This window comes from Eptatretus burgeri, unplaced genomic scaffold, assembly GCF_056783735.1.
Source record: "Eptatretus burgeri isolate ZD-2024b unplaced genomic scaffold, Ebu_testis_v1 Ebu_testis_scaffold_921, whole genome shotgun sequence".
NCBI classification, from domain to species: Eukaryota; Metazoa; Chordata; class Myxini; order Myxiniformes; family Myxinidae; genus Eptatretus; species Eptatretus burgeri.
Window position 1 is genome coordinate 1 of NW_028222870.1, and position 25,000 is coordinate 25,000.

Genomic DNA, 25,000 nt, shown 5'->3' on the forward strand with positions numbered 1-25,000 from the left:
TCTGCCCTCTTCCCTGCCATTCCCACTCTGATCGTGAAGGTATTCACCACACACCTTCACGACCTTTTCTTCAAGCTTTTCCTTCACTCTTCCCTAACCTGCAAAAAAAAAACAGTCTCTTATAATACTTCAACTTCCCCTCTCCACCTGGTTCTTCTTCTTCTTCAAAATCTTATGTTCAATTTGACCTTTCTTTCATCCGGTGTCTCAAAATTCCTCCTGTGACAACGCTCCCTTTCCCCACTCTGTACATTCTTCCGCACTCCATCCATCTTCCAAAGTATTTAAACAAATCTCTGACCTACAAATTAAAAAAATCCCATTTTGCAATGCTTTGTCTTCCATTATTAATTGTTCTTTTCTTTTTTTTTTCCAACTTCAGCAGAAATTCATCCAACCTCCTCAACTCTACCTCCTCCAAAATCCTTCACCGTTATACCCCCTTCTTTCTCCCACCATCTTGCCCCCCATCCCAGCATCTCTCCACTGCCCTCAACTTTGCTAACAGTTCCCCCTCTTGTAACAGTTCTTTTTTTTTTCTGGTGCATATGTGGGTCAGATTTTTTTCTCCCCCCCAAAAAAAGTCCATAACGTGAAGATAACCACATTTTCCATGTGTTCCAGACCCTGTATTTGCCGGTGTGGAGGTGATTCGAGGCAATGCAAGCAAGCATGAAGGTGGCGAGGTCATCTTCTTCTTCTCGGAAATGGCATCTGAGTTTTCCTCCATCAGCAAGCCCATTGTTCCCAGAGTGGCCAGGGTCTGCAAAGTATGTTCTGGTTTTCCTACCGGTTGAGTGTAACCAGACGGGCATGAGATGTTCCGGTGACGATGCAGTTGTAAGCAAGTAATTAAATATTGATCGAATCGCCTCCCGTGCCGTCCAACTTTTTCTTTTCCCAAACCGTGCCTGCCAATTAGACATACATGTTTGGAAAGCGTGCGGTCATTCTGCAGTGTATTCTTTGCACACTGTTATACAGCAGCATTACTTGTGCGCAGGATGATATCGGTGGACTCCGGGTGCTCCAGAATAAATGGACCACCTTCGTGAAGTCTCGTCTGGAATGTGGCAGTGCAGACATGTTCCCCTTCACACAACTACAGGATGTATCAGTGATCGCAGACAACCCCGATGATGCCAGTGACACCACTTTCTATGCTCTTCTGATACCACAGTGGTGCGAGCATGTTGCTCTCTGCCTTTAAACAAGAGGAATTCTGGATTCCACCCGCCTGGACCATTTTGGGCCAGGAACTTTAATCTGTTATCAATTTGACGTTGCTGTTTTCGATAATTATGGCCCAGCTTGACCATTTATTGTTAAAAAAAACTAGCTCGAGAAGAAAGTAAAAACCAAACAAAATGGATGCAGGTAGATATGTTATTTTCAGGAAGTTGTTTGTAAACAATTATTTTGAGGAATAATATATGACTGCATTTTATTGTAAAAATACAATTTTTTTAATTGTTCCTGGCTATCACCAGAACTGTTTTGTGTACCACAGACAGGTTAATGTGTGGCAGGTATTTCCTGTTTGTCAGGATGCATGCAGCAACAGCTGGTGTGGCACTTGCTTCCTGATACCGACTGCAGTAATGGGGTATGATCTCTCGATTAGACCCCATTACTGTTACCCCCCCCCCTGCTCGTGGTAATTGAACCCATTGCCCATAAGGCGTGATTCACACCATGAGATGCCCACTCGGGGTAAAAGTATTACGTGATGGTGACATCATGGTGTCACTTTAGGTTCCATCCATCAGGACCATACTCTGTGCAGAGCGTTGGTGCAGCCAAAGCAGTCTCCTTGGCAATTGGACACATTCCTGGATGGGTCACCACTCCAACACAGTATACCAGCACGCTGGCACTCATTTTTTGCAAACCTCAAAAGGATGACAGGCAGTGAACCCCACCTGGTATTAATTCAACAGCCAAGTGGGATTATGATCTCAGGATCCTTGGATCCTAAGCCCACCATCCTAACCATTGAGCTAACACCAGGCATACATTAGGTTATACAACATTGATTGTGGCTCTTTATTCCTAACCCCTTATTTGGAGAGTATTTGGCCATAAGTAGTTATTAATATTTTCAGAACCATTTTTGGAAACTTGCGATCAAATGAAACGGAAACACCTGAATGATAAAAGCATCACCTGGTTGCACGAAGATGCTGCGGCACTGTTGTATCACCATCCTAATTTTGCTTGGCATCTGGGTGCAGGAAAGATGTTGTGGCTTCTGCCGTCTGTCAGTATCACCTGAGTGACATCCAAACATCCTTCTCGAATGATTTTCTTCGTTACAATGATGGGGAGAGAAAATGGAAACCAGAAAAGTCTGGACTTGAAGTTCACCCTGGAACTGTAAGTGCACATTCTTTAATTCGTCCCTCCACCTTGATAATGATGTTTACCTTGTATGTATATGTGCCTAAAGAAAGTGTACACCTTGTAGCCTTATAGGCTGGAATTAAATTACATGAAATAAGATTTTTTTTTTCCACCTTTATTTACACATCGTGAGCCACAACTTCCAAGTGAAAAACAAATTCTACAAATTTCAGAAAATTAATTTAAAAATATCTTCAATTACAATCCCATAAAAGCCACTCAGGAATCAACACCTCATTCAGGAAAAAATAGCACGTGACAAAGGAATGAAATCACCACTGCAGATCTCCGAACTGCGGACAACAACATCACGTGACCACCACCACCCCTGCCACTCATCCATGGGACGTGTAATCTACTAGTCATAGCAATTGTACATCAGCTCAGGTGTAACCAATCACCTTCAAAATCGCACACCAAGTTAATTGGCCTCCACCTGTGCTAAATTGTCGTGATTCTGATTATATCAGAATAAAATCAGTTATTCCTGTAGGTTTCCTCTGCTGGGTGGTGCATTTCATGCCTGGTGTTGGCTTAATGGTTGGGGTGGTGGGGCTTGGGATCCGAGGGTCCTGAGTTCAAATCCCCCTTTGCTGTTGAATTATTACCAGGTGGGGTCGACTCTGCCTGTCGTCCTTCTGAGGTCGGCAAAATGAGTGTCAGCTTGCTGGTATCCTGTGTCGGAGTGGTGGTATCCCGTACAGCATGGTGCCCAATAGCTCAGGTGATGCTCTTCACAGAGTATGGTCTCAATGGATGGATGGATGGTCGTGCATTTCGCAGAAAGCCTCAACCAGGGCACCAAGGAGCTTTCAAAAGACCTCTGGGATAAAGTTGTGGCAAGATACAGATAATGGGATGGGTATGAAAATATTTTAAAGGTCTTGAATCTCCCTTGGAGAACAGTCAAGACAATCACTAAGAAGTGGAAGGCGTATGGTACCACTCTGAGCATGTCTGAGTTCCTCTGTGTGCAAGGGGAATGGTTTCATGGTTTTCATGGGAAGGTGATAACAGGTGGTACAGTTCATAGATTTAACTGAATTTGAACAAGTACTGAGAAGCAATGGACATAGAGGGGTAAAGTGATATTTACAAGAGTGGAATGTCGGCCAAAATTAGCCAGATGTGATTTCGTTGAGATGTCTGATTGTTGGTGCACCACCTGATGCTCCTTGCACCTGAGACCCTCAGGAATGCTCCTTGCAGACAGAGGCCCTCAGGTGTGCCCATTGCAGACAGAGGCCCTCAAATCATGTGAAGTGGGATGTGCAATTAGTTTTTGTGACGTATAGAGAGCCAAAAAGGGGGGACGGGTATCTCGTTTACCTGTCATGTGACTGTAAGACAGGGTTGATGGGTCTCGTGGCCTCTCTTGTGTCTAAGTTTCCTTGTGAGGCATCCAATGTATTTCTCATGTTCTAAATAAACTGAATTGATAATCGCACAATTGTACCCACGGGATTTATATCGAAAGCTTGGCAATTATTACGCAAAAGGAAATGTGATTCATGATTGATTACAAGAGACGTGACCAGTCATGATGTTGTGCCATATTTTTCGAAGCCATTTCTATTCTTCCTTGCAGTGTCTTACCCCCGAGTTGCACAGAAGTGGCTTCAATACGTCACTCGACTTGCCTGACGACAGCTTGCGCTACTTGCAAGAGAGTCCTCTGCTGGCTGGTGTTGTAAAACCACACGAGGACAAGCCCTTGTTTGTGGCTCACAAGGATACGTACACACGCATCGCCGCGGGACCACCCTTACTCGCTGATCTGAAACTGAGGACGTACAGGATTATTTATCTTGGCACTGGTACGGATATTTTTCACTCAAAGAGGTCGCACACTAATATTTGAGCTGTCTCTGTGTGTGTGTGTGTGTGTGTGTGTGTGTGTGTGTGTGTGTGTGTGTGTGTGTGTGTGTGTGTTCGATTCACGGTCCAACTTTACACTGAGGTCCCGACATTCGTAAGATCGTGGCATTCGTGGGGGATACGCATTCCTGAAAAAATGCCTTGAATGTCGAATCCGCGAATCTTGGGCCATTGTTCCAATGGTAAAAGAGGGGATTGGTTCCCGGCGGTTCGTGATTCATTGCAGGAAAATCTCACAAATGTCACGAACAAGAAGGTGCTTGATTACAGTTTCATTAAAAATGCCTTGAATGTCGAATCCGCGAATCTTGAGCCATTGTTTCAATGTTAAAAAAGGGGATTGGTTCCCGGCGGTTCGTGATTCATTGCAGGAAAATCTCACAAATGTCACGAATAAGAAGGTACTTGATTACAGTTTCATTAAAAAATGCCTTGAATGTCGAATCCGCGAATCTTGGGCCATTGTTTCAATGTTAAAAAAGGGGATTGGTTCCCGGCAGTTCGTGATTCATTGCAGGAAAATCTCACAAATGTCACGAATAAGAAGGTACTTGATTACAGTTTCATTAAAAAATGCCTTGAATGTCGAATCCGCGAATCTTGGGCCATTGTTTCAATGGTAAAAAGGGGGATTGGTTCCCGGCGGTTCGTGATTCATCGCAGGAAAATCTCACAAATGTCACGAACAAGAACTTACTTAAAAACAGTTTCATTAAAAAATGCTTGCAAATAACAAAAAAAAACAGCAACAGCAACAGTGGGAACCGTTTCCAATTTAAGATGTGACTAAACTTTTGATGATGATGATGAGTTATGATCCAGTGAACTCCTCTGAAAAGGACACAGGTGAGGGTGCTAATGAGTCGTGCACCAAAGGGGACGCAGGTGAGGGCGCTGAAGGGGGTTGCAGGTTAGGATGAGGGTTATCAGGTCATGGCAGTGGAATGAGAAGAAAGAATGAGACCCAGGACAATGCACATCAGTAACCAGTGACATTGTATCCAAAAAAAAAGTTGTATCTCTCTTTTTTCCACATAGACAAAGGTGTTCTTCACAAGGTGGTGCTGAGAGACAACGGAACACATGTGAGCAGCAAAATGAACTTGTTCAAGTCTTCCATTAAGAATCTTCTCCTGGCTCCCAGCAAGGTACCGACACGACCACCTGATGATGTTTTCCGCACAATTCGATCTCGTGTTTTGTACTCGGTGCTGCTGGGTTCACAACCAAGCACAACACCAATCTTGTCACCCAAAGCAAAACATATTTCTCGTATTCAAATGGACTGACCCACCACGTCCACACTAACCGACGTGTGTGTGTGTGAATGCAGGGCATGCTGTATTTGAGTTCAGCGGAAGGTGTGGCCCAGGTGCCAGCGGTCTATTGTGAGGCCTACAGCAGCTACTCCCTTTGTGTGAAAGACCCACACTGTACCTGGAATACGACTCATTGCATCATAGACAGGTGAGCGTTGCCCTGATGGTTTGCGTAGTTGCTGTCACCGAGCGATGCACAGACTTTACCGATTAGCATGCCGGTGTACATTAATTGAGGCTTGCTCATGTCCGCCTTGAAAGACATCGTGGTCCATGCTGTCTGAATTGCATGAGAAATTGCATGTTTTGCAGGACGTCGCTCAAACCTTCAGTGGGAACGTGTGAACCTCATCATGACGTCGACGGTATGACATCCATTCCCCATTTCATGTAAATACGTGATGCCAGGTAAAGTGAGTCCATGATGTCATTTAAGCTTTAAAGAAGTTTCACCGTGCTTCAACTTGTGAGTAGGATGCCACCGTTGGCCTCAAACTGTTTTGTTTGAATTATTGAGGAATCTTTTCTTTGACTTTTCCTCTCTTGATGATGTCACGTCAGCATTTGTAACGGGAGCTTTTGATCGTGGTTTAACTTGAACAGTGAATTGGGATTTCCAGCAGGTTTCCCCCCCGTGCCTGCAGGGGATTCTATAAAAACGGGGAAGGGATGGAGGTGGGAAAAATGTAAATGTTGTCCTCCTTAATCGAGCCGACCGAAGAAAATACAAAAAAAGTTTTTAATTAATGAAAAAAAAAATTCCACTTTTCTTCCCCATCAGGGGAGGGGGCATGGGCTTGGTTAAAAACACACACATCAACCACACAACCACCCTTAAGAAGACCTCCACCAACAGCACTCCATACACAATCATCCATCAATACTCAAACTACCTAAAAGTCTGATCAACATCCCCAGACCCTTCTATCTCCATGACTTCCAGGTACCTATCGAATTCAAATTTAAACTTATCTCCTGTTTCTGCTGCCACTACCTTTCCAGGGAGACCATTCCATGCATTAACTACTCTCAAGCTATGGCCCCTGGTCCTATCACTGTCTACTCTGTTTTTATTTCATCTATACCTTTCATTATCTTAAACATCTCTATCATATCTCCTCGTAACCGCCTCCTTTCTAGTGTAGAAAGCCTTGTCTCCTTCCAGCTGGACCCGAAATCAATCTCGTGGTCCTGCGCCGAACCCTCTCGATGGCAGCTCTATCCTTCCGGAACTGTGGTGACCAAAACTGCACACAATATTCTCGATCTGGCCCTCACTAAACTCCTTCACAATGTTAACACCACTTGTTCTGATTTATAATTGATCCCTCTCCGAATACAACCTAAAACCCGATTTGTTTTACCTATAGCTGCCTGGCACTGTGCTACCTGCTTACCTCCCGTATCTATTACCACCCCCAGATCCTTCTCCTGTGTGACACACTCCAAAATTACCCCTTGCATCCTGTAATCTCTATTTTCATTGTTCTTTCCCATCCCCCAGCACCTTACACTTGCTCAGGTTAAATTACATCTGCCAATCTTTTTCCCAATCTATGCAAGTCTTAATACTTTCCTGTATCTGATCACCACCTCCTCTGCGAACCACCTTACCTCCAAGCTTTGTGTCATCTACACATTTGGAAAGCTTACTCCTTACCCCACTATCCAAATCATTGATGTAAATCATGAAGAGTAATGGTCCGATGACTGATCCCTAAAGGTACCCCACTACTTACATCCTCCCAGCAAGACATCCTCCCATTCACAGCCACTCTTTGCTTCCTACCACTAAGCCAGTTTGCAATCCAATTAGCTACCTGACCAGCCAATCCACAAGCCCTCACTTTGGCGAACAACATCCGATGTGGTACCTTTTCAAATACCTTCTTAAATTCGAGATATACTATGTCCACTGCCTTTCCCTCATCCACCCAATCAGACACTGCTTCATAGAAGTCTAAAATATTTGTTAAACAGGAACTACCTTTGGTAAACCCATGCTGACTACCATTAATTAGTTTGTATTTGTTTAAATGGTTCCTCATCCGGTCCTCAATTAATGTCTCCAACACCTTCCCCACAACTGAGGTCAAACTAACAGGTCTATAGTTTCCCAATTCTTCTCTGGATCCTTTATTAAATAATGGTGTTACATTTGCCACTCTCCAATCCTCCGGTACCTGTCCTGACTCCAGTGAGCTCTGGAAAATATCCGTTAACATCTGTTTAAAGGAGGTCTAACACTGCACTCGCCCTCGTGGGCTTATCTACAAACTGGGTTAATAAGCAATCCTGGACTAAAACTAGAAAATCCTCATCTGCTCTTCCCTTTCCCTGTTCCTGGACCCAATCTATCCCTGGCAAGTTAAAATCCTCCATAATACCAATACTCTTCCCTTACCACATGTTCTTTTTAATTCTTCATGTTCTCCTCCTTCCTCCTCTTCCTTCCCACCCAGAGCCCTACAAAAGCATCCCTCCAGTATCTTACTGTTTTTGCAATCTCCATAATGTCTACCCACACAGAATCCTCAACAATTATTCCTTCCTTAATGTCACCCCTTTCTCTTGATGTAATGCTGTCCTTTACCCAGATTTCTCCTCCTCCTCCTCCTCCTCCTCCTCCTCCTCCTCCTCCTCCTCCTCCTCCTATTCTCTCCATCCTATCACACCGATACACCTTGTAGCCTTCTAATCCTGTCCTCCAGTTAGGTGGTGAGATGCTCCGTTTGTAACGATTTGTTCGATACATGTCGCATTTTGATGCCCGGGGTCCGTAATATAAATTTCTATTGGTGTCACAGCCAATTTCAAATGAACGGTCGGGTTGTTGTTGTTAATTTCATTGTGGGTTTATTATTTTTCCCGCCTTTTTCTCTCATTCCTCGATGGAATACAGCAGATACATCGAATTACAAGAAAGAAATGAAAGCACGAAGTTGCAGAGATTGATGAAACTTCCTTGTGTTTGCTTTCCCCTGTTGCCCCACAGGTGACAACTCCAGAATCCAGGTGGACAAGGACTGCTTGTTGCCTCTCCTGTTGTTGGGCCTATCCATGATTCTTTTGGTGATTTTTGTTGTGCTTACGAGGTTGTGGCCGCACCGACACATGTATGCTGGTCAAATATGCCAATGGATATGGGAACGTCACCACACCACCCACCCAGACTTCAGGTCATGAGAAGTGACCAATTTCCGGCCCTGTCACACCTGGCACGAGGTGTGCTGTCATGGCTTCATCTGTCTATCATTTAAATTTGCACATTATGCTTTTGACAATTGACTTTCAGCTCAGGATATGTTAATGAGTATGATCCTTCAATTAGAAACAACAATGAAGAAATGCAGGAAACCCAAAAGGCTGAGGATGTCTGTTTCTTTGTTTTTGATTGAAACATCATAGGTTTCAAACATTTGATTGAAACAGCATCAGGATTAGCAGGATTAGCATCAGGAAAAAGAGCCACATGTCCATACAGCCGCAGCTGATGCTCACGGACTAGACAGGTAACAAATCTCATGTGAGTCTCAGCATCCGCTTGTTGGACACACATTCTGATCAGCGATAGCCAAGCATTCTCCGAAGAGACCTGGTACCAAAGGAGTTAAGTCTCCATCTGAAATCCCTGGTCAGAGTCCAAGTCTCGCATCCATAGAGCAAGACTGGAAGCACCAAGGACATGAGGACTCTCCCACACAGGTACCAGCAGCACCACACCCCATTATCCAGTGAATCCACGACTTCCCAGGCCCGACCCAGACGTCTGTTCACCTCTGGCTCACAGCCAGCTCCGTAAACATTACTCAACACTCTCTCGTTAACCCGATCCACCGACAAGGCTTTCATCTGCAGCTTGATGGAGCACTGCTCTCCCTTCTGGGCTTGCCCTCCTGCCTTACACCTTGCTCAGCTTCACGCCCTGGAAACCAAGACCTTCAAAGTACTGTCGTTGGAAACTCCAGCGAGGAAGTTAAGTCGATGGGCCTATCACTTTCCAATCACAGACGGGTTGGTGGTCTCTCTGTCTTTTACCACTTCCTTTCTTGTCTTGTACCCTCTGCTGTTTCCGTGCTTTGTTCCTCCGAGTTTCTGGAAGACACACCCACAGTCCACCATCAACCCCTTTTTTGGTGAAACTCACAAGATCCAGAATCACTGCTCACTTCCACTTCTTCGTTCCTCTTTCTTCCTGCCTGTGGAACCAACTTCCACATTATCTTCAATTATTCTTTCCCTCCAAGTCTTCAAGACAGCTGTTCAGTGTTCACCACCATCTCAGATCATCCCCCATCCAAAACCATGATCTTTTATACCCTCATTAACTCCACCCGCAAAACCCACCTCCTTCCAATTTATCCAGTTTCTCCTTCCTGACAGTTTGATCTGTATCCATCTTGTCCACCCCATGCGTCCTCCCCTTCCCATCATTCCTCCCCACAGCTATTCTTTGAATGAATCCCAGGAGGGAACTCGTGTGAAACACTGCCCCCTTCCTGAGGGTCATACCCCCTCTCTCTGGCGTAGCTCAGCAAACCACTTGCTCCCCGACCTCTCAGGTCGAGGTGCTCTGTGCCACTCATTCACTGCACACCTGCAAGTCATCTCGACCGATAACTTTTTTTAATGCTTCTTCTGACTTGTTTAACTCTGTTTGCCCGATCTGGATGTCAATGACGTCAGCATCTATTTAGTTATTTTGAGGTTTGTTGACTTGAGGAACTCCCTGACCCCCACCCCTCCACCTGGTTTTGTTGTTTTGATGATTTAGTCCTGCACAGACAAAAGCCTGGTGTTGGCTTAACAGTTAAGGTAGCTGCCTTAACATCTTAGAGTCCTGAGTTTGAGCACCTGTCGGCCATTGAAATAACACCAGGTGGGTTGACAAGCCATTCGAGTATCCTGTGTTAGAGTGGTCACCTGTTCAGGATTATATTCCTTCGCCGAATGAAACTACCTGGGCAGTCCTAGTGCCTCGTGGTGTGAAATGGATGTTTATCAGTTACTGCACTGATATAATCAGCATTGATCTGCATAGCACAAGGGCCTAAGGTGATGATGTCACCTTCCTCATTGATACTTTTGTTCCTGTCTGCAGCGACACAGGTGGAGGTGTCTGCTGAGAATATTTACAGCGAGGGGACTCGTTACGATGTTTTGCTGCTGGACGTGTTCAAGAGTGTTGGGGCAATGTTCCAACGTGACAAGCTGGCAAATTACTTGCTCTTGTCCTCACCGTTTGGATCCTGGAATGAAGTTGTTAATCATGGACAACTTGATCCGCAGGACCAGTCCCACACAGCTTGAGTATACAGTAGACCTTCACACGGTGGTTATACCCTTGGCGGGAGACTTGGTGGAATATGCTGGACAGGTTCAAACGAGACGAAGATCCGTTCGGAAGTGACGAGGCCGGACAAGCCGCGGACAGTTGGTACTCGTGGAGTTAGTGTGCGGTGGTTGTTCTCGAAACAAATAGTTTGGAGTTCATATCAAAGCAACCATTAAGTTTTCTGTTCTGGCAGCTGTGACATAAAAAAATCCACAAAAAATATTTTTTTCAAGTGTTTGTGTTTGTTTATGTGTCTGTGTGTTATTCTTTCACGGCCGAACCATCACACGCACACTCCGGGGCAAACAAAATGAGGTGTCGAGTTTTTAACCACCAAAAAAAACCCCCCACCAAAACCACCACCAAAACACCAGAACATGCAGAAATAACTGCACAAATCAGTGTGGAATAGCTTTTCCGTCAGCTTTCCCTAGATCATCCTGTCTGTTGCTCAAACTTCCAGAAAGCTTGTTGCACCGAGAAATGTCAATGTTGTCCCTTTCATGTTTGACAGCTTCCCAAGGTTGATGAGAACCTGTGAATCACTTTGTGTCCAACGAGCGGTTGCTGTGAGAGAGAGAGAGAGAGAGAGAGAGAGAGAGAGAGAGAGAGAGAGAGAGAGAGAGAGAGAGAGAGAGAGAGAGAGAGAGAGACTCTCGCATGAGATTTGATACCTGCATAGTCCGTGAGCGTCACCTGTGGCTGTGTGGACGTGTGACTCGTTTTCCCTGATGTTGATCCTGCAACGGAGTCTCGTGAGTGGAGGAGGCCAATGGGCCGACCACGTGCCTCGTGGTTGCAGCAGGTTGATCGGCATCTCAAGGACATGGGGATGGGCCAGACGGAGACCCCTGGAATACCGGGGGGAAAGTGGAGGCAGCGACGCGCTGCTCCGGTGCATGCTCCCTGACCTGACCTGATGTTTTGGGTCTTTTCATTCTGCTGGGACTTTTGGGTCTTCAGGGTCTTTTGAACCGTCACGGTATTTTGGATCTTCAGGGTCTTCAAGGTCTTTTGCTGTCTTGGGGTCTTAAGGTCCTTCAGGGTCTTTTGGGTCCTCGGGGTCTTAAAAGGTGTTCAAAGGTCACGATGTCCGGAGCTCACACCTGGAATCGAACTGTGAATGTAAATCCCATCCGTGACGTGTTCCCCTCCCCCTTGTACACCTGTGACGTCATTTTACACCTCTACACTTCATTCTTCGTTCGATCTGTCTTTCACTCTCGTTCACACCCAATCAGGTGATGATTGACTGTTGACGATGGCTCTCTGCACCGGCACACAATGGCCTGTTCTTGAGGACTTTAATGGGATCTTGAACCTCGTCGATCAAGCACGACGAGGAGACAAGCGGCTTGTTTTTTATTTCAGTGGAAGGTATGATCCTTGATGCATCACCTTCCCTGTGCATCACCAGGATGGCAGTTTATAGCTGCCCCCCTCCTCCTCACAAGACAATGACGTCACGGACTCGCTGGGCCGATCCGGCATCGACGTTCCTCTCGTGACTGGTCACAGGAATCGTGAAGGTCGTCACAGTCATGTGACCTCAAATTGGTCAAAATGGGAGATTTAGTGAATTTCTCCAAAAAACAAAATCTCCTTCTTCTTCTTCTCCAGACCCCCCCTGCCCCCCAGTTAGAATGATACCAATTGTGGGTTACATCATCAGGTGAGGGTCACAGGTTAGCTACAGGTGCAGCGGTCCTAATTTATAAACATGCGAAGAGTGAACTCGGTCGGCTGTTTGTAAAGGTCACGGAGTTGTTTGTAGTTTACGAGGAAAAGTCATTCATTCTGCTGGATTGAAGTGCAAAGTTCAAGGTCGAAGTTTGACCCCAAAAGCTGTGACCTTCGACCTGCTGTCCGAACTGTTCTTGATTCACTTCTCTGTCTGTGTGTCTATCTGTCCGTCTGTCGATGTACAAACATCAGTTGATGTTCGAGGAAGAACTGAATTTAAATTTATTTATTATTTTTTAAAACACGAATCACAAAACGAACCGAACGTTGAACAGAACCGGAGTTTGTAAACTTACACGACGCAAGACAGGCGCCATCACAAACATACCCCGAGGAAAGTTCGAGAACAAAGAGAGACGAGGTGTTTGTGACGTCTTTGTTTTTTAAACCTGGCACGACCGGCGGGTCCTTGCTTCCCAGTCGCTTAGGAGGGGGATGAGGGGAGTAAAACGGAGGACATGGAAGGTGCGAAATGAGGTGCGGTGAAATGAAGATGAGGTGCAGAGAAAGGAAACATCGGAAGAGTTGCGTTGTCCGTGCGGGGGGTCGCTCCGAAAAGGACGGTCGTCGGGGGCTTGTACCTCCTCGCCGACTCCTCTTTTGCATCCACGGCGGACGAGACGGAAGATGAGAGACGGGACGGTGTGAGAAGATTGTCCCAATGGTGTGTGAGGAGGTCCGTCCGTGTTCATGTGTTTCGTGTTCATGTGTTTCGCCTTGGACCGAATGAGTGCGCTCAGCACGCTCAGCCTCATTCACTCACTCACGCAGCACTCCACTCCGCCTGTACCGCTCCGCATTCTGCCCTGTCCCACCGAAGGGTGTTTTGTCGTTGTTTGGGGAGGGATGGGCCGAAAGGCGTGGTCAGGACGGACGGTGGGCGTTTCCAAGCATCCCCATTGGTGTACGGATACTCCTCCTAGTTTTGGCCCCGCCCATGTATTGACGACACTGGAAATGGTCTCCGGCATTACCATGGGGTGAGGGTATGTGGTGGTGCTCTCCGGCCACGAACATGCGCCGGACACTAAATGGAGGCTGTCATTGAGCGGAGTACTCAGACTGTCCCGACGATGTCGAACGGATCGTCGCGCACACTTGTTCTTCAAGCTACGCGCCGGAACGTCCCAAGCACAGGCATCTGGAATGGTCCGTGGCCTCGCCACCTCCAGAAGGCAGTCTGTGGTGGTGACTGTGGTTACGGAATTCGTAGCGGCGGTGCAGCGGTGAGTTATGGAGCGGTGTTCGAGGTGTCGTGGCGGTTGTGGTGGTTAATAGCGAAGGTAAGCGAGCTTGTATTAATGTAAGGATTTTTTTTATAAAGATGTTGTTGTGGTTGTATAAATGTTGCAGCTTTGTGGTCCGAGTCTGGAGAAGATGTGAAGTGAGCAGTTGTTTCATAATGGTGCAAGATTTGAATGAGAAAAGGGCGCACGTACATAAATGAGCTGATTCTATTTTGTCCCAAAAACCCACAAGACATAAGGGAAGGGCGATCTAAAACACGTACTGATGAAATAACTGTCTCGGGATCTTGAAATGTGTGTGTGTGTCATTGTCTGGGGGGAGCGCCGGCTTCGCAGCACCGCAACAATACACACACATACATACACATACACACACACACATACACACATGCACATACATACACACACACACACATACACACACACACACACACACACACACACACATACACATACATACACACACAGGGCCAATAGAAAGTGTTCACCCCCTTTTTCAAAATTTTCACCTTTAGTTGCCTCCCAGCCTGGAATTAAATGACATTAAATTAAAGGAGCTTCCTCTCCCATTCGAACACTCCTTCGCTGCAATCTTCGATCAACCTTTCACCCGCAGCCACGTCCAGGGAGGTTGTCTACAGCGTCATGGGCCTGAAACTTCCCAATAAATTTGATGACGTCATCGGTCACGTGATTTGGCAGCCAGATTTTTTTTTTTACCTTCAAAAATCTTCTCTGAAGTGGTGGAACATATCGAGGCACAAAACTTTACACGTTTGACCGCCTATCCATGAGGAACAAAAGGTTCACATTGTGATGTCATCGGTCACGTGGTTTGGCAGCCATGTTGGATTTAACCTAAAACACATAAAAATATCTTCTTCTCCAGAACAACTGGACAGATCGAAAGGAAACGTCACAGAAATGTTCCCCAAGCCATGGGTGTACAAGTTTGTGAAGGAATAATTGATAGGTCACACGGTTTGGCAGCCATATTGAATTTTAAAATATTAAATAATGTTTTCTCTGGAACCGCTTAGTCAATCGATGTGAAACTTCACGGTTATGATCTCGTAGTGATGGGGAATACATGTTTTAAATTTCAACTTGGTCGGACACATGGCCTGGAAGCCAGAATTATTTATTTTTTGATCTGAGTTCTGGTTATTTTTTTGTGTTGTTGTTGTTGAATAAGGTTCACTTGGCTGTGCCTGGATGGGTTTGAGGGAAGAGAAGTAGCAGCTGAAATGTGAATCCCATCCAGGTTCCTCCTGATGACTTCATCTTTGCTCGTTCCGGTTCCTTCTGATGACTCCAATGCAGTTCCGTCTCTATTTGGTCTTCCATTTGATTTGAATTGAATTTATTTTAATCCCATTCTAAATTAAATTGATTAATAATAACAAACGTCATGGGTCAGGGTCAGGCGTCCGATCGAAGCAGGACGTCTTGGTACCCGGTCATCACTGCCAGCAGTTATAAAGTGGCAGCACCAATTATGTCTCTTATTAATTGCCTAACACACCGGTACAGAAACACCACACAAAGTACACCACACAAAACTACACACAAAACGAGTCCCAGCGAGGGTCTGCAATCTCTGATTGCTCTTTTTCTTGTTACCTCCACTATGGAAGGTGAAGGAGGTTATGTCCCCCCTCCCCCCCCCCCACCTCTCTGTCTGTTTATTTGTTTGTGTACAGGATATCTCATAAAGTTGTGGTCGGATCGGGATGAAATTTTGTGGACAGGTTGGGTGTGTGACAAGGACGAACTGATTCGATTTTGGTGAAGATCTGAATCCGGATCTGGATATGAGAATTTTTTTTTTTCAGTGATTCTTCACCATTGAGAGATTGGGCCAAAAACGATATACAGCATGATATCTCAAAAATGTATTGATCCCGATATGTTCTCGTTGATCAGGTATTGCTTGGCGGAGGTGTGCGATCTACCGAGTGCCATTCTTGTTGTTTATGTTTCTTTTTCGTTGTATAAAAGTGATTTATTGATGTTTTGCTTAATTGTTTTTTTCCAGAAAAACAAATGGAAAAGTTTTCTTGTGCCAACTGTTCCTCGTTGGTGGACAGAGAAGTTTCTTTCAATCATCACCAGACGTGGTGTCAGGATATTGACACATTTAGGGGTGTATCTAACAACAACAACAACAACTACTACTACTACTACGACAGGTGCATAACGATCCTGCAACAGGAGAGCCAAGTAAGTGAGGAGCCAAACAAGTTTTCTGTTTCCAAGGAAAACTTCATCTCCTCATCGTGTTCAGAAAGAGGTGAGAAATTGCATGCAGGTGAGAAACCACACAGGTGCACCGTGTGTAATAAAGGATTCGCTTCTCCTTCGTATCGATCCAAACATGAAAGCTCGAACCATTGCAAAGAAGACAGAACTAGAAACAGAATGAACAAGAACAGCACTCTTCGTCTCAGCTCGCGTGTTCATTGTGAACAAGAATACCATCATTAACTCACATTATGTTCCATATACCCACATCATCCACGTCACACAGTTTCTTGGCATGGGTTATGGACGTCATAAATTTGATTGTTCACTCAAAATGCAGTCATTGATCATATATTACAAGTTTCACATTTTTTCGGATGAAGATTTCAATCCAACCAATGATGTCTGGAATGCCACTTCACCGATGATGTCACTCTATATGCCCCATGGGGTGTTGATGACAAATTTAAAGTTTCAATTTTTTTCGTTGAGCGGTTTTGGAGAAAATTATGCACAAATTTTTTTAAGTTTTGTTTTTTTTTATACAATTAAAATGGCCGCCGGTCGGCCATCTTGGAGCTGATGTCGAAAAAAACAACGACGTACATATGTACACCGTCGTGTGTTGTCTTTTGTGCCAAGTACGAACGAAATCAATCCAGACGTGTTGGAGATATAGTTGCGGACGCACGCACGCACGGACAAGAACATCGAGACCAAATCCATAAAGCCCCTGTTTCGGACTCGGTCGAACGGGGGAAGATGAAATAATGATTTTAAAGGTCAAACTAAAAAATTTAATTCCGGAAGTTTCACGCCATTGACGCAGTCGCTAACTACACCAACTTATCTGACACGTTATATTTGTGCCTGTTGTTTGTGTCCTTTATAACGACCTGAAAACAGTCAGTTTCCTGTTTGTAATGATTTTTCAACTTTGTTTCACCGCCAGGCGGACTGCGGGTGAAATATGATCGCTCGCAGTCTGCGCATGTGCGATCGGGAAGAACTCGGAGACAAAGTTCTGTAAAACGATAAAAATTGTCTTCCGACTCATGTTACGGTTTGTGATCAAAACAGAACATTTGATTTAAATTAAATTGTTCCTCGATCACAAACTGACGATTGTGGACGGATAGACAGACAGAAGTGAACCGATTGCTTAACCCCACTTTTGACTTCGCGTTCGCGGTGTAACAACTATTACGGCGCTCGGTGGAGCGCGTACCTCCCCCAGACTGAACTGTTTATGTTTTGTATCCCGCTGAAAGGTCAGATCTGAATCAAAATCAAATCGGCTCGTTCTTTGCCACCGAACCAACTCATCCACAAAGTGTAATCACAACTCGTCCACAACGTTTTGAGATATCGTGCTAAACATCGTTGTCGGCCCAAATTTTTCCATCGTGAACCATCACTTGTAAAATTAAGGCTGTCGGACGATTCTTGGCTCATGGACAATTATAGTTGTCACACACCCAACCTGACCACAAATTTTCATCTTAATCCGTCCATAACCTTTTGAGATATCCTGCTCACGGACAAACAGGAGTGAAAACATCACCTCCGTGCTCCTTCGGTTGTAGAGGTTAAACATACACCGACAACTGGGAGAACGACAAAAAGAGCAGGAAAATACCAAAAAATAATTGGACCGAGTTGGGATCGACAAAGAAGGCTCTTTGGAATGGCTAAGAAGAGGTCAGCGCTCAACTGGGACGGAGAACGATTAATAATTAATAAATCGTCAAGATCAAGGACACGACCACCGATGGATTTAATAAGGTGGCGGGACTGAGCCAGACGGACGAGTGTAGGTTCCGTTAGACAGAAACAGAAAGTACTTAAATCACCTGCTTTCGGGATGCAAAACACTATTATCAGAACAACTGCACACACAACGGCACAACAAAGTCTGCAAAGTGATTCGTCGCCAAATCGGCAAAAATTTCAACATCCCAGTTGCACAAAACTCATGGAAACACGATCCAAGGGCAGTCATTGAAAATGATGACGTCATGTGACCGGACATCGTTCTCAGGAACAAAAAGGAAAAGACAGCATTGCTGATTGAGATATCAGGACCCAGAGATTTTGGGTAAAATAATGTAGAAATCAAGAAAATGATCAAATACCAGGACCTCAAACGTGAGAACAAGAGATCCTGGAGGATGAGGAGTCGGAATTGCACCACCAGTGATATAATTGGAGTAACAGGAGTAATGAAGAAGAAGCTCACTGAGATTTTGAAGACTTCGTTCCACCTCCTGAAACCCACAAAAATGGAGACAACAACCAACAACAAACACTCTTTTTGCCAAGAAGCCAAAGCGATCCAAAACCCTCTCCCTGCTCGGTGATCCTCTCCACGTCCTTCACCTTCCTCTCGCAAGACAACGCTCGATCCGTTCATCTTTTTCATTTCCCATTTTTAATCTTTTTTTAACCAAAAATCATTTGTGTTTCACGACTCGCTCTGGTGGTTTGAAACAATCTATGAATCCTGTTCATTAAGATGTTTTTGTTTACATTTCTAATCAATGTGCTAGTTTATCAAGGTGGAGAGATTTCCAATGGAGATTTTTAAATTTTTTTTATAAAAACTTTCCCTGATGGAGATCATATGAACCGAGTTATCATTTTTAATCTTGATACTTCATCATGTCCTGGAAACGATTCATTTTTCAATCATTAAAAGTGTAAAACATGAACTGGAATACTTTTTTCTTTCTCTTCGGGATCTCTTGAATCCCTTAACTGGGTTTGGTGTTCTACATAACTGGGCAAGGAAGTTGTTCACACCACCTGAATGTGGTTTTGTTGTTGTTTATTGACAGGATCTCAGGCTCGTCATGGGTCTTCCACACTCACATGGACATCGCGACGGAGACACGAGACACGACGCAGGACTGTTAAACGAGAGAAACACTGCCACTGAACTTGGGGACTTGTCTTCACTTCCTGGGGCACTCTGGGTGCCAGTGACGTCATGGCAATGCCAATGCACTCAGCCTGCCATTTCCCAAGGAGGAATTCCCTCCTCCCGACGGATGCCGACCAATGGGGATCGTCAGGACTCAGAACATTTTCTCCGCCCACGTGACCTCTCTCTCTGTTCGACAAGGAGTGTGATCGACAGCTCGTGTTCCGCACTCGTCCCTTCTCATTACGTTTACTCACGTCAGTTGCTGTTACCGGGCGCAGTGGCGTGCGCCTGTAATCCGGCTACTCGGAGGCTTGGGTTGGAGGATCGCTTGAGGACGGGTGCTCTGCGCTGGGCCGCGCTATGAGAGGGTGTAGGGCAGCCCGGAATCATGGCGAAACCCAATCCTTATTCCCTGTGTTGTAAGAGGCGACCAGGGTTGCGTCAGGAAGGGCATCCGGCCTAAAACCTGTGCCAAATCAGTATGCGGATCATAACGGATGATCCGCTGTGGCGACCCCAAACGGGAACAGCCGAAAGAAGAACAACAACAACGTCAGTTGCTGTTACGTACACAGGGGGTATTGTGTTGGTTGTGCCGAGGTTGCTGTGGATCTCAAGATGGGTTTATTTCTTAATTATTATTTTTTATTGTGTTGTTTTTGATCCTTTTGTTGCAGGACCTTCCTTCCCCTTCTCTTTCCATTTTTTCGACGCTTCCACATTATCTCACGCGGTGGTACTGTGTGGATTTTGAAGAAAGGAAAGTACGGAGAAAGGAACGGAGGACGTGCGTCTGGCCTGTGTGATGAGAGACCTAGCCTGTGTGATGAGACCTCATTGAGGCTTTGAGTGATCCCTCCGAGGGCTACCTGTTGGAAGCACTGTCTGTGTTGAAGACACACGTGTGGCTTCAAGGTGTTGCAGGAATTGCTCCGGTTCGTTCGTTGGCGAAGTTTGAGAACCCTTCCAGAGAGAGGGAGGGGTGGTGGTGAAGTGTCAGCCTTGTGGCCTGTGGCTGGGGCGAGGCCGTTGGAACGTCAACTCAAACAGGTCTGAATTCTTCTTTCCCACCTTTCTCCTTTATACATTATTTTCTTTATATCTTGGAAAATATTATTTTGTTATTTTGCTTCCCCCACCTCCCCCCGATGGATTAACTAGGGATACCTGGTGGGCCATGGAATTGCCTCTCTTGCCCATTTTGTCTTGGCACCTGTCTGTCCTTTAATTTCCTAATTATTATGACTGAATATATTTTATTATGTTCTTTTTTTGTTGTTGTTTTATAACATGGTCTATTTATTGGTCGGTGGTGTCGCTCGGTCACATCTGATTGCTGACACAGCGCGACCGCACACGAGGTACGTATTGGTCACCCGAGAACGTCGATCAGGACCTCCGGAGGAACAGGCGGTACCCCGAGCCCTCGACCCAAAGGGCTAGGTCGTAACACTGCCAACGCTGCTCCGAACTACTGGGGCCGGTTCAACCCACCACGTGATTCCTGACTGCCAATCAGGGGGGCCAAACGGAAACGGATGCAAGCTCAGGGGACGGGGACAAAATATGCTGCGTTGTGATTGGTCCTCCGGAATCGGTGATACCCTGGATGGCGGTTTAAAGCTGGGACAGGATTCGAACCCTGGTCGATTCCAATATATTTTAGAAAATTCCTCCAAAAAGGCGTCGAATTTACCAAAACAATTTACTATGCAAGGAATTTTGGCACAGGAGGAGGATGTTCGGCCCGTCATGCCAATGCTGCACCATCCCCAGCATCGTCACTCGTGACCCATGCACACACAAACTACCTACCATCCACACAAGGCAATACCCCTACACCCCTCTACCTCCAATACATCCAACTACCCATGTAATCCCCATTTAAACCGATCCGTCCCTCCACAGACACCACCTTTTCGGGGTATCACCGTGTGGGTCATTCGAAACTTGAAGCCACCAGAACAGCGAACGCGCCATTAAGTTGTCCATTCTGGGGTTGTGTGTGTGTTTTTTTTTTAACCGAAAAAACTACCGTTCCGGCACACCAGTACAATTGAGGCGATGCATCTTGGAGCATGCCGTCATTCAGATGGGAGTTCGAAAGCCGGCTGTCCATCCTGCACTCAGGCGATCGACATGACAGATATCACGGGATCTCCCGAAAGGAGTCGGCCATTGTGAACACTGAACAGGTGCTTCAGGTGAGCTTCATCGTGAGCACAACCTGCAGTGAGCAAGTGCTGGCGTCCGGACGCGGCACGGGCTTGATGGGCCAAATGTCCTCCTCGTGTGTCTAAATTTCCTTGAACACCTTGCCTGCACGAGGACAAGACAATCACGTGACCAGGGAGGATAAATAAACACGCACACAGGTAACAACGAACCTGTCGAAGCACACCGGAACAACACGTCCAGGTGAACGTGATTCAGGTGATTCCGACAGAGCAATTGATGGAAAATAAATAAATAAATTTTTGGCGGGAAAACTAACAGTCTCCGCTTGTGTATTTAAAGCGTCAGTCGTTCTCTCTCTCTCTCTCTCTGAGTGTTTTCATCTCCCATCAGGGAACGAGACCGGGCAGCACCGGGTCCCCCTGCTCGTGCGTTGTGCGTGCACGGCGTGCACGAGTCGGTGTGTTTGTGCTTCATGAAGGTAACCCGGGTTATCACCTCCATCACCAACCCGGATATCTCAGGTCACGGGGGGCACCGTACGGCACTGCGAGGTACAACATCATGGTGAAGAACCTTGTGGTGCACGAGGGGAGGGGCATGGGGTGTCCCCAAGAGAAGAGAACCACGTGATCACGTCTTTGTCAAGTCACAGTTTCTCGCCGGCAGATTCGCCACCGCCCAACTTCGTGATCACGTCCTTGTCAAGTCACAGTTTCTCGCCGGCAGATTCGCCACCGCCCAACCACGTGACCAACGATATCATGAGGAAAACTGAACCGGTGATCGATCGGGTTTTTTTTTTTTAAACGAAACATGAGGTCCATTGGAACCCCAACACGTCCTCCCCCCTCCCCGAAGTGATACTTGTTGAGGCGAATATAATACAAATGGAGTCTGTGAGTGTTTTACCTCACGGAGAAAACAGGAAGTGGAGGAAACCACATCCGGTTCGTGCTCGCAGTTTGAAACTGTGGCGTCTGAGGGATTTTCGCCATGGAGCAGCGGCGGGGATGTTACCGACTGCAGAGTGAACATAACATTCAAGTTTCGTCTTTTAAGTGTTATAATTATTTAATTTGGAATCAGAACATTCACGAACGTTAAAGAAACCGTGTATATATATATATATATATATATATATATATATATATATATATATATATATATATATATATATATATGAAGAAGAAGAGGAACCTCACAGCACTATTAATTTTTTTCCCCCTCTAAACCGCTTATCTGACCGATGCGGAATTTTAATCACAGGAGGGAATCCCAATGGAGAATGTTTTATTAATAACTCTGACGTCAGAGGTCACGTGGTCGGGCAGCCAGGGGAGATTAAAGGGGAAAAAAAATTGGTCATCTCCAAAACTGCTCAACGAAAATTTATGAAACTTGTCACGTGTCTTGGTACGTGGGGTTATAATGATGACGTCATCGGTGAAATGGTATTCCCGCCATAATTGGTTCATTCAAAATCCTTTTCTGAAAAAAATCTGACACTTCATGTATATCTGATGTGAGTGAACAATTAATTTTATGACAATTAGCGGTCACGTGGTTCGGCAGCCATATTGGATTTAATGAAAACCTAAAATAAATTCCTTCTCTTTAATCGCTTAATCAATTGATGGAAGATTTAATGCAGATAATTGACCGGCCATGAAGAATATAGCTTGAAAATTTAAACATGAGAGGTCACATGGCTTGGCAGCCATCTTTGATAAATGGAAAAATTTGTACATCTCTGAAACCATCACTTCGTCATCGCAGACAGATCAATGGTCTCTGTCTTCTACCGCCTCCTTTCTGGCCTTGCACCCTCTGCTCTTTCCTTGCTTTGTCCCCCCCCACCCACCCCAGGTTTCTGCAAAGCTCACACGGTCCACCATCAACCCCTTCTGGTGAAACTACCTAAATCCAGGCTCACTGCTCACCTCCACTCATTTGTTCCTCTTTTTTTTTCCGCCTGTGGAACCAACTTCCACATCTTCAATCTCGTACTTACCTCCAGCTCTTCAAGACAGCTCCTCCTCACCACCACCACCACCTGATATCGTCCCCAATCCAAAACCATGATCTTTTCTGCCCTTGTTAACCCACTCCCCCAAACTTCACCCAAATCCCTCCTTCTTCTAAATTTCTAGTTTTCCCTCCTGAGAGTTCCCTTCTGTGTCCAACTTGTCCACCCCATGCATCCTCTCATGCTCCCCCCCCCATTCCTCCCCACCTTGGCTTTCTGCTCTGCTGTTGGTGTTTCCCCCCTCCTCTCTCTGCGGTTCATTGCAAATTTTGTCCTGTGCGTCCTGATCCATTCAGTGTACCAATCCTCGATCTTCCATGAGCCTCGACGATGTATACCAAAAAAAAATCCGGCATTGTGTGATCCTTCACACTATCTGCCTTGTTGTGAAAGCTTACAGTGTCTGTACTGTCTTGCATTCCTGATATGAATCCAGTCAAGGTTTATAATGAGCAAATTCACGAGGATTGTCCTTGTAAATTCAACATCTTGGCTTCCGATAAGCGATTGTATTTGGCATTGAGCTGTTAGTTGATAGTTTGACAAATCTTTATCCACAGTTACAAAACCACATTGTGTAAAATGCACAATTACTTCCCAAAATTACAGGCTCAGAAATTCCATTGTTTCTGTCTCAGAGTGGACATCCTCAGGGTCTGCACGGACGTTCTTCGCTCTTACTCTCTTGGAGTAAACTGGGAGAGGAAGGGTGGGGGAGGGGTTCTCGATTTTATTAATTAATTATTTTATAATTTTTTTTTAGAAGTTGTTCTTTCTCAAGTTGCTGTTCTTCGATTTGTGTGTGTGCCATATTAAAAATGAAAAAACCAAACTGAAATTTTGATTCTTGATCTGTGTTCAGTGAGATGCGGCCAGGTGGTCGACAGAGTGTTGTTGCTGAAGTCCCTGATGGCGACACTTTCCTGGAGTTCTGCAGTTCTGGCCGCCTGGCCCCACACGAAGAGGGAAACGCAGTTACTGGTGTGGCTAAGCCTTTTGTTGGCGGCGATGTATCCGGCAAGCTATCTCAGGTGTGCCCCCAGAGTCATCTTCTCCCTTGCACAAGAAGTTGCATTTATATGTGGGGTGTTCAACAAGTATTTTTTTGCTTTTTTAAAAGCAAGCATTGGCTCTTGGAAGGGTGAGGTGACAGAGGGCATTCTGCAGTGATGGTGAGATACTCAATTGAGCCTTCCGTTTTCAGCCTCGTTTTAATGTCGGTTTTCCTGGACAATTACAAACATGACCTCCAAGATGCCCTGCCAGGCAAACCAACTTTGAATCAATTCGGTCCCAATGAATGTTCAGGAGATAAGAAAATTAGTTCGCGTTTAACTCACGCTCGAGCCGATACCGGAACCAAAATGAAGAAGAAGAAACTCTAAGTGATATTTTCTAAGTCTTAAAAAGGGCATAACTCTGTGAAAAAATTGATGAAATGCCCTGAAACTCGAAATCTTCTGTAACTTATCATGATCAAGCCGTGTATCAAGTTTCAGTTGAGTATGTTAAAGGGTTTGGGGGAAAGGTCGGAAAAAAACCACTGGTGGGACGGACAGACGGAGAGAAAACCTATAGTCCTTTCTGCTGACACCGGAAGGGAACTCACAAGAAGGGCGCTTGGTCGAGCGTATACCTCTGCCACGTAATGTCTGATCCAGAAGAACATGTAGGGGCCAATAACTTTTTGAGATATCTTGC

General features: G+C 45.5%; 1 protein-coding gene and 1 pseudogene across 2 annotated transcripts; both read left to right on the plus strand.

Moving 5' to 3' along the window:
* Positions 1-596: 596 nt before the first annotated feature.
* Positions 597-11,177, plus strand: LOC147006993 (semaphorin-4D-like). Of its 2 annotated transcripts, XM_085867672.1 has the most exons (9): positions 597-770; positions 1,004-1,182; positions 2,235-2,376; positions 3,992-4,220; positions 5,320-5,429; positions 5,615-5,748; positions 5,913-5,965; positions 8,596-8,825; positions 10,702-11,177. In XM_085867672.1, the coding sequence occupies exons 1-8, from the start codon at positions 708-710 to the stop codon at positions 8,784-8,786; spliced, it is 1,101 nt and encodes a 366-aa protein (XP_085723798.1). In that variant the 5' UTR covers positions 597-707; the 3' UTR covers positions 8,787-8,825; positions 10,702-11,177. The 2 variants fall into 2 exon arrangements, with proteins under 2 accessions (XP_085723798.1, XP_085723799.1); XM_085867673.1 differs by lacking the exon at positions 1,004-1,182 and having other exon boundaries at positions 628-770.
* Positions 11,178-19,362: 8,185 nt separating this feature from the next.
* Positions 19,363-19,503, plus strand: LOC147006994 (signal recognition particle RNA; annotated as a pseudogene).
* The last annotated feature ends 5,497 nt before the right edge of the window (positions 19,504-25,000 follow it).